At 46.7% G+C, this 9,994-nt stretch overlaps 1 protein-coding gene across 1 annotated transcript; it reads right to left on the reverse strand.

The window, feature by feature from the left end:
* Positions 1–3,918: 3,918 nt before the first annotated feature.
* On the reverse strand, positions 3,919–5,825 carry LOC133918720 (hydroquinone glucosyltransferase-like). Its single transcript, XM_062362739.1, has one exon. The coding sequence runs from the start codon at positions 5,582–5,584 to the stop codon at positions 4,139–4,141; it is 1,446 nt and encodes a 481-aa protein (XP_062218723.1). The 5' UTR covers positions 5,585–5,825; the 3' UTR covers positions 3,919–4,138.
* Between the last annotated feature and the right edge of the window lie 4,169 nt (positions 5,826–9,994).

Below are 9,994 nucleotides of genomic sequence, written 5' to 3' on the forward strand. Positions count from 1 at the left end.
GCACATGTCAGAGCGTGGTATGGCAGAGTTGAGTTATCATGGTCTGATGGGCGGTTGAAAAATAGGTAGTTTGCAGTTCTGTGAGCATTGTATCTTTGGGAAGCAAACTCATTTGAGGTTCAGCAGGTTTGTTCACACGACTAGGGCCATTCTTGACTATGTGCATATTGATTTGTGGGGCGAGGCACCGGTTACTTCTATTAGAGGTGGAAAATATTTCCTAACCTTTGTTGATGATTTCAGTAGAAAGGTTTGCGTCTACATGCTAAAGTCCAAGGATGAGACGTTTGTTCATTTCCATCAGTGGAAGGCTATGGTGGAAACATAAACAGAAAGGAAGATCAAATATTTGATATCAGACAATGGCACTAAGTTCCACTCAAGAGAGTTTGAGAAGTTTTGTCAGGATGCCAGTATTATTCGACACTACACCACAGTTGGTACTCCACAGCAGAATGGAGTTGCGGAACGTATGAATAGGACATTGTTGGAGAGGACCCATTGCATGCTCTCTCATGTTAAGCTACCACAGAGTCTTTGGGCGGAGGCAGTTACCACAACATGCTATTTAGTAAATCGCTCGTCTTTGATAGCTAGAGTGTAAGACACCAGATGAGGTGTGGTCTAGGAAGCCACCTCAATATGATCACTTAAAGGTAATTGGTTATCCGGCGTATGCTCATATTCGCCGGAACAAGTTGGAACCTCAAGCATTGAAGTGTGTCTTCTTTGGTCACGGTGATGGAGTTAATGGGTATTGTTTGTGGTGTAAAGATTCTAGACCCCCTAAGGTGATCGTCAGCAGAATTGTGACCTTCGATGAGATGGCGATTGTTACTCTATCTTGTCGACAGTTGGGAGAGGCTTCCACTTTAGGTGGAGCTTCTATAGATGGTGGTTTAGAGGCTGAGCAGATAGCACAGAGGGTAACATTTGAGGTGGAGACTCCAATGACTGAGTCTATTACAGTTGATAGTCATCAGCAATAGCAGCCATTATTGTTGGAGTTTGTAGAGGGTGTTCAGGATTACACTGATGAGGTAGATCATGAGTCAAATGCAACTGAGAGTCAGTCAGAGGATACAGTTTCAGGTGGAGCTTCAGAGGCTTCAGACTCTCCTATAGCACATTGTCTTCAGCGATTAAGGAGACCACCACAGCACTATGGAGAGTGGGTCACACCAGTTGTGAGAGGTAGAGGTACAACTGCTTTCACTTTGACAATTGCTGAGGATATTGAGCATGATGAGCCTAGCACTTACAGAGAGGCAGTTCACAATCCTCAGGCAGCTAGTTGGGTCCAGGCTATGAAAAAGGAGATAGAATCATTGCACAAGAATTGCACTTGGGACTTGGTGTTGCCGCTTAAAGGGCGCAAGATTATTGGTTGTAAATGGGTATTTAAACTCAAAGATGCTTCTCTAAGAGTTGATGCTCCAAGGTACAAGGCTAGATTGGTGGCGAAGGGCTTCAGTCAGAAGGAAGGAATTGATTATCGTGAGGTATTCTCTCTAGTTGTGAAGCATACTTCGATTCGAGTTTTGTTAGCTTTGGTTGCTCTATTTAATTTGGAATTAGAGCAAATGGATGTGAAGACAGCATTTCTTCATGGTGAACTTGAGGAGGAGATCTTTATGGCACAACTAGAAGGTTTTGTAGTTGAAGGTAAATAAAACCACTCTAAAGAAGTTACTATATGGCTTGAAGCAGTCTCCAAGGCAATAGTACCATGGATTTGAAAGAAGTTCATATGATGCTTGTATGTTTCAGCAGGTTCTTGTGTATATGTTGCTTTATGTTGATCACATCCTGCAGGAAAGAGTCGTTCTGCTATTGATGAAACTAAGGTTATGCTCAAGAGTGAGTTTGAGATGAAGGATATGGGTGCAGCTAGGAGGTTGTTGGGTATAGATATTCGTCGTGACAGGTCTCAGGGCAGACTTTGGCTTTCTCAGAGTCAATATATTGAGAAAGTTATGCATCATTTTCACATGTCACAGGCGAAGCCCGTTTCTATTCCATTGACTGCTATTTCAGGTTGTCTACTTCATTTGAGCCAGTGGATGCAGAGGAGGAAAGTTACATATCTAGAGTTCCTTATGCATGCACAATTGGTAGTTTGGTGTACGCTATGGTTTGCACACATCCTGATATTGCACATGCAGTTAGTGTTGTACTGTTTCAAATCAAAGTCAGGCAAAGAATATTGGAAAGCAATTTCAATGGATCCTTTGGTATTTTAGAGGCACAAGAAAATATGGTTTGATATTTGATCAAAGGGTAGCTAATCTAGGATAGGTTGTTGGTTATTCTGATTCTAATTTTGCTGGTGATCTTGATGAGAGGTGCTCCCTCACTGGTTATGTATTTCAGCTTTGTGGGTCTTGTGTTAGCTGGAGGGCAACTTTGCAGTATATAGTTGCATTATCCACCACAGAAATTGAGTTGATGTCTTTAGCTGAGGCAGTGAAGGAGGCTATTTGGTTGCATGGTTTTCTTGGTGATTTGGGCATTGAGCAAGTTGGTCGTGTTGTTTTTTGTGATAATCAAAGTGCGATTCACCTTGCAAAAGATGAAATTTTTCATAAGAGAACCAAGCATATTGATGTGCGTAATTTTTTTATTTGTCTTCATGTGAAAAAGAAAGCTTTGTATGTTGAGAAAATTGGCACAAAAGACAAGCCAGCTGATATGTTAACCAAGGTGGTCCCAAAAGCCAAGTTTGAGCATTTCTTGGACTTGATTGATGTTTGTGCTTGCTCGAGTTAGCTCCATGTGGAGCATTGGAGGTAGTGAGATTGTTACATGTTGATTGAAGATGAAGCGTTTGAAGTTTGAACATTTGGCATCAAGAAACTTGATGTGTTGGCTCTATGGTTCAATTGTCACTGAGGTGGAGAATTGTGATATGACTAACTCCTCTTTCACGTCATGCTTCGGTCCAGGTAGAAAAATGCCAGTGGCCAGACTAAAGTACGTGTGGCAGTCAGACTCCTAGAGGCCATCAATGGTTTGGACCTGGCCGAAACCTTTTAGCGGTTTGACCGGTGTGTTAGGCAGTCCAACCGTCCAGGCGCAGAGGCAAAATGCCTCTAGTGGTTTGACCAGGACTCTGGCGGTCTGACCGTTGGAACCTGCGATCTCCAAACTTAAACTTGAAGGGTTTTTCTCTCGATGAGGGTATGCTCATGTTGTAAAAGGAGTGAGTTCTTGTGAGCGAGAGCTAGGGTTAGGAGACTTGAGGAAGAGAGTTAGATTCACCAAATCCAAGCATAAAAGAGTGAGATTAGTGGGGGGTTTGAAGTCTCCCCTCTCTTGTTGGTTTCCACCTCGTGTACTTCATCTTCATAGTGGATTGCTTGCTCGTTGCCACCTGTTGTATTTCCGTAGGGGGTTTTCTATGTAAATCTTGGTGTCAACACTTGATTTAATATTTCTCTTGTCATATGTGTTAATTAGACATCATCTTGCTTGCTATTAGTGTCATCTCTCAAGTTTGTCGTGTATGGTTGGTTGGCATATGCGGTATTATAGTGTTTTTTGATATATTGATGTTGGGGTCATGAGGATTAATGCTCTAGTAAGTTAATAGTTGCAAGTGTATACTTGTTGATGTATTAGATAGCTTGTGGTGAAGAAATTTGAAATTTATGACTTTATTATTATTTATGTCCATAAGATATTCGATGAAATATTTGTGACACGTTAGCTCACCGATTTGATTTGCCACGCTTCCGCTGTCCATATGCGCTCACACTGACGGACTCCTCTGACCAAGGGCCAAGCCAGAACAGCCGCCCGACGATGCCATCGAGGGCACGCCCTTGTCCGGCGCCGGGGCCGTCATTCTCGCGACGCAAAATTAAGCCTCAGGATGCTGTCATGCATCTGCCAGGAACACAGATGCGCACCTCCTCCTCGTCAAGACTAAGATTTCACTGTATTTTATATAAGCGGAATGGTACGAGATAACACAGGGACTGGAAGGAAATGCAGATAGCTACGAACAGACGTGAGCGTGTCGCCAAACAAACCAATTATTCCGCACCAACTTCTACGGCATACCAACAAGCACGATGACGTTCACATAGACCATTTCGTCACGTGGCTTGGCTCTGTGCGTGCATGTCTGTTACAACTACTTGTCCTTGCCGACCACCGCCGCCGCCTTCCACCTGCCGGCGACTTCCTCCAGCGCCCGCCGCGACGACCCCTCAGGCGCCCAGGCCCGCGCCGCCGCCTGCTGCAGGTCCACAACCCGGCGCCGCAATGCACGCCCCTTCTCCCCCTCCATCAGCTCCCTCACCGCCGCCGCGATCTCCTCCGGCGCAATAGATCCGTCAGCCCGCGCGCACGGCCGCAGCGCCACCCCGACGTTCTCCGACAGGACCAAGGCGTTCAGCTTCTGCTCCGCGTACAACGGCCACGCGACAATCGGCACGCCGGCCGCCACGCTCTCCAGCGTCGAGTTCCATCCGCAGTGCGACACGAAGGCCGCCGTCGCCGGGTGCGAGAGCACGCGCACCTGCGGCGCCCACGACGGCACGGCGAGGCCCCGACAGCTCGTCCTCTCCAAGAACCCCTTTGGAAGCCACGCCAACGGATCGTCCTCATCGCCACGGGTTTCCCCCATGTCGAAATGCTCGCCGTCCCGGCTTGGCACGCGGACGACCCACAGGAACCTGTGCCCACTGTGCTCCAGCCCGGTGGCGAGCTCAGCCGTCTGCTCCACGGACAGCGTGCCGGCGCTCCCGAAGGAGACATACACCACGGAACCCGTCGGCTGGCGATCCAGCCAGTCCAAGCACGCCGACGCGCCGTCTTCGTTGGAGCTTGACCGGACGAACGGCCCCACCGGGTAAGCCGGCGGGAACGTGCCTTGCTCCGCTACCTGCTTGAGCTCCTCCACGTTGCCGGGCTCGATCTCGTAGAAAGTGTTCACCAAGAAGCCATCGGCGGCGCGGTACCGCCGGCCCTCGTCAATAATGTGCGCGTAGACCAGTTCCTTGCTGTTGCGAAACACGTCTGGTAGGTACGCGCGGCGCAGCGACACGCGTCCGGGAAGATGTAGAGGGTCCGGGAGGTCGCGGTACTCGCCGGCGTCGGCGCCGCCGTCGTGTAGCTCCACGGTGCTGCGCATGAGGGCTAGCACGGTGAGGTTGCTGGGGTAGAAGACGTATCCCGGGACGCCGAGCTCGGCGGCGAGGGGAAGCGTCACGGTGCCGAAGAAGTCCGGCACCAGCGCGGCGAGCGGGGCGGTGGAGCCGATGTAGCGGAGCAGGGCGCGGAGGCGCGGGACGGAGCGGCCGATCTGCTCGAGGAGCACGGTCTCGATGCTGGCGTTGGCGGGGAGGTCGTCGAGCGCGACGGCTGGGAGCTCGGCCGTAGCGACGTCCGCGGCCCGGAGGGAGGAGAGGACGGCGGAGTGCGTATCCGTAGCGAAGGTGACGAGCGTGGCAGCGAGGTCGTGTTGCGCGACAAGCCGCCGCGCCAGCTCGGCCATCGGGATGAGGTGGCCGGCGCCGGGGCTGGCGACCAGCACGACGTGCGGCCGCGGCGCGCCTGAGCTGGCCAAGGACTCCATCGGTCGGCAAGGCTCCTGCAGTGCTCTGAGACGTGGTTGTGCTGACACTAGATATGGCCTAGTCTTCGGTGGTTAGCTTCCTTGACGTCCCAATTTTTCCCACTGAAAGCGTTAGCAAATTAAAATGTCAATATTGGAGCAGATCGAACAGGCATACGCAGGAGGCAGGACGGACAAACAATCACGATGGCCATTCTATATATTTAGTTAAACAACGTGCGGTTGGGGCCAACGATTCGGGATGCAAGCAAGCTAACCACTAATTAGCTGGATCAACAGTTCTAGTTCAGTACGTCTCTATATAAAAAGATTAATTAATAATTAAGTAGAAGGGCATTTCTAGTTGTATGGAGTACCTTTGGGTCACACAAAATAAAGGGTGATTCTATTCCTATTTATAAAGGGTGATTCTATTCCCATTTGCTGTTACGGATGTAGAGTCTGCGATATTTCTATTCTATTATTAGAAAAATAAAATAAAGGGTGATGCTATCATCAATCACCTATTTTTTTAACATCTCTCAATCGCCGACTCAAAGCCGTCTTTAACCTCTCGACACTCACCTCTATGTCTCTCTCTCACCACGCCGGCATCTCGCGCTCCCTTGCCACTGGCATCGCCTATTTGCCTCTCGTGGCGTCACCGCTGCCATCGTTGCATCGCTGCACTACCAATCTAGCCGCCACCCTGAGCATCCCTATATGCCCAGGGAGCACACTAGATCCCAAAAACCTCAGCCACTAACCACGTTAGTGAAAACCTTAGCTGCTAACCATGTCGACGGAGAGATCGAGAAAAATCAATGGCACATAACTAGGCAACGAGGCTGGACGCATGGGGATGGGCAGCAGCACACAAGTTAGCAGACTAGTAGCTGCAGCACGTACAAAGATTGAATTTTTTTATTTATATATTTTTAATTTAAAAAATTACAAATCTATGTGACTGTTTTGGAAATTTGCAAAAACAAAAAGACTCCTCCTACCCATTCAGTAGGCGGGAGGTAAAAATCGATCACTGAATGGGTAGGAAGCTAAAAAAAATCACCCTCTAAGTGGGCTATTTCTCTTCCCGCCCAATTAGGGGGGGAGATGATGCCATGCTGGCGTGCTCGGCTGCCACCAAGGCCAAATATCTTCTTGGCTGTTGGACAGGCAGGAAGTTTAAAAGTTGCCCATCCAATGGAAGGGAAGTGGCGGCGATGGGTCTGTACCCTTAGTAGGGCCCCAACACCAACCTCCTTCCAATGGGTGGGAGGTTCAAAATGTCCACCTTCCGCATGTTGGAAGGGCGGGAACTCAATTTATAAGGCCAAGTGTTGGGAGTGGAGGGCCTCACACACCCATTTGAGATATGCTGATGACCGAAAAAGTAGAAAAAAGAGAGAGGAGAGGAGAGGAGGGGAGGGGAGAGGAAGAGTGGTGATGCGTTGCTAGATTCGATCTTCGTTAGTGGTAAATAGATTAATCTTGGTACTTTATTTTGCATACTAGTTATGTTAGCTGACAGATCTAGTTTTGGAAAATATGTTAGCCATCAAATTTAGGTTAGCAAATATGTAGCGAAACGGTCCTATTAGGTCATGATTGTGATTTTGGTGATTCATAATAACATAGTTATTGGGACTAACATGTTTGTCAAGAATATATGTTAATAGGTTTCATGGATGCAATACATCAAGAAGCCACCGCAGCCGGGACAAAGTTTGATTGAATTGGAGAAGTCCTAGGAGAATTGACCTCACTGAAAGGTCTGGTGCAGAAGACTTTGCACTCACCGGAGCAATATGCACATAGGCTGATAGCCTCACCGGATACTCTGGTGCTTTGTGTGTTGAACTCACTGGAGTATTTCTGACAAAGGGGAAGATGGCTAAGGACCTTATCGGATAGTCTGGTGATCTGCATAGGGTAACACTAGAGCATTTCTTGTAGAGAAGAATGCGAGTGAAGAAGACTGAAGATCAGTCCACCGAAAGGTCTGGTGCTTGGTTTGTGCACACCGGAGTATTGCATCGGAGCATTTCTTACAGAGGCGACTGCAAGTGCTGAAGAATGAAGATCAACTCACCGGATAGTTTGGTGATCACATAGATAGTTGCACCAGAGTAGAAAAGAAGAGAAGGTTTAACTCACCGGATGGTCCAGTGTTCATGAATGCACCGGAGCATTTTACACAGAGAGACTGCAAAGGCTCAGATGGCTTAAGATAACTCACCGGAAGATCCGGTGATGAATTTGAAGGCACACCAGAGTATCCGGTGTTCGTAGGGACTTTGAGTGGAAGTCAAATGACTAGTTTCTGAGTTTGCACTCACCGGATAATCCGGTGTTATTACTACTATTCTCACCGGATTATTCGGTGTTAACACATTTTTTGAGCCGTTGGAAAAACAGCTAGATGGTAGGTTTGAGGCTATAAATACCCCTCCACTCAGTCATTTGAGGTTGTGGTATGCTGCTAGAGTCTAGAGGAACATCATATACACTTGAGAAGACATCCAAACCACCAAAGTGCTTAAAATGATCATCCAATACAATTTAGCACAAGATTAGAGAGTTTTTAGTGCTTATAGGCCTAGAGTGAGTTGTAGTTAGGTGCTACAGCTTGAAGAAGGGATCAAGGAGCAATCCTAGCTTGTACCGAGTGTTACGTCGACTCCTTGGAGTCTTGGTGACTCACCGGTATCTTGGGCCTTGATGGCTCAAGCTTTTTGACCCTTCGACTTGGTGTTGAGCCACGGCAAGACACGTGTACGGGGATATGGAGACCCTTGTCTTGATGCTTCAAGCTCCGAAGTGATCACGACAACAAATGACTGGAAGAGAGGTTAGTGGTGAGATCTTACCTTGGTGGCTTGGTGGCTCATCGTGCTTGAGACCTTATCTTGGTAATTTGGTAGCTCAAGAGCCATGACTGGAAGAGACTAAGCGACCAAGAGTATATCTTTTGTAGAGCTTCAACATGGATTAGGGGTGGCATTTATGTCATTGATATCATAGGATAAAAATCCATTATGCTGAGTTTGTCTCTATACCTTATTTATATTTCTGCATTTATAAACTTGCAATTTACCTTGCTATAGTAGATTGCAATCCTCTTAAGCGGTAGAGTAGACGCACTAGATAAAACTAGAGAATATTTAGATAGAAATTGATATAGGTTTATCTTGTGAAGTTTTTAGAGCCAATTTGTTTAGGTTTCTAATTGTCTTAATTCAACCCCCCCCCCCCCTCTTAGGACGTCACCGTTCCTCACAACTGGTATCAGAGCCTTATGCTCTTGATAGATTTAATATCCTAAAGTTGTGACGTCTGGAGTTGTGATAGATACTCATAATGCTCCACTTTTCGATGGCACAAATTTCCCCTGTTGGAAAATTCTAATGTCTTGTTTTTTTCAAGTCAAGGGTTTAGATGTTTGAAAAGTCACCGAGGAAGGGACGATACCTCGCATCACCAACAAGGAGAGAAAATTAGGCACATTGGCAAAGAGTATACTTTTATCATCTTTAAATGTTGATGTATTTAATCGTGTTTATTCTCTCACCAATGCATATGATATTTAGAATAGTCTCATTGAAATACATGAAGGCACAAAGAATATGCGTAAGGAGAAATATCATGTGCTTGTTACTAAGCTCAATAACATCAAACAATTTTCCCATGAAAGTGCTAATGGCATATAATCACGTTTGAATATTCTTGTCAATGAGATTAATGGGATAGGCTTGACGCCAATTCATGATGATCAAGTGGTGAGGATAATACTTCAAGTTTTTCTTCCGAAGTACAAGTTAATAGTCTCCATCATCTACGACAATAACGACATCAAGAAGATGACTCCAAGTCAAGTGCTCGGTAAGATCACCGCCCTAAGATGACCATGAACATGGGGATTGAAACTTCTTCCTCATCTGACACCAAGAACCTTGCTCTCACAAGCAAGCAAGCACCATAGCAACATATGAAGGTAAAGATGAGGAGGCAAGAGCAAAAGTCAGCTCAAGTGAAGATGACAGAGACGAAGAAGAAGATGAAGAGAGTAATGAAAATAATGAGCAAAGCACATCAAGTGATGAACAAATAGATCCCAAAGTCATCAAGCTCATCTCTTAAGTAGAGAAAAACATCAAGAGGATCAATGTCAAGATTGATCATCGAATCTACATGAAAACTTGGTCAAAACAATTGATCACATCAAGAAGGAGAAGAAGACCAAAAGCAAAAGAGAGACAAAGGGAAGAACCCAAACATTTGCAAGCATGGGAAGATAGGTGAGTTAAGATGAAGATTAAAGCTCAAGTCATGAGAGCTTCGACACCCACTCCTCCAAGAGAAGCTCTTCCTCAAGGTCATCATCACACAAGTCGTCATCGCGCAAGTCATCACACAAGTGCCTTATGACTA

This window comes from Phragmites australis, chromosome 5 (assembly GCF_958298935.1).
Source record: "Phragmites australis chromosome 5, lpPhrAust1.1, whole genome shotgun sequence".
NCBI lineage: Eukaryota > Viridiplantae > Streptophyta > Magnoliopsida > Poales > Poaceae > Phragmites > Phragmites australis.

What these genes read in the sequence shown, in the direction of transcription:
- LOC133918720 (XM_062362739.1), bottom strand. Translation starts at nt 5,584, where the DNA reads ATGGAGTCCTTGGCCAGCTCAGGCGCGCCGCGGCCGCACGTCGTGCTG.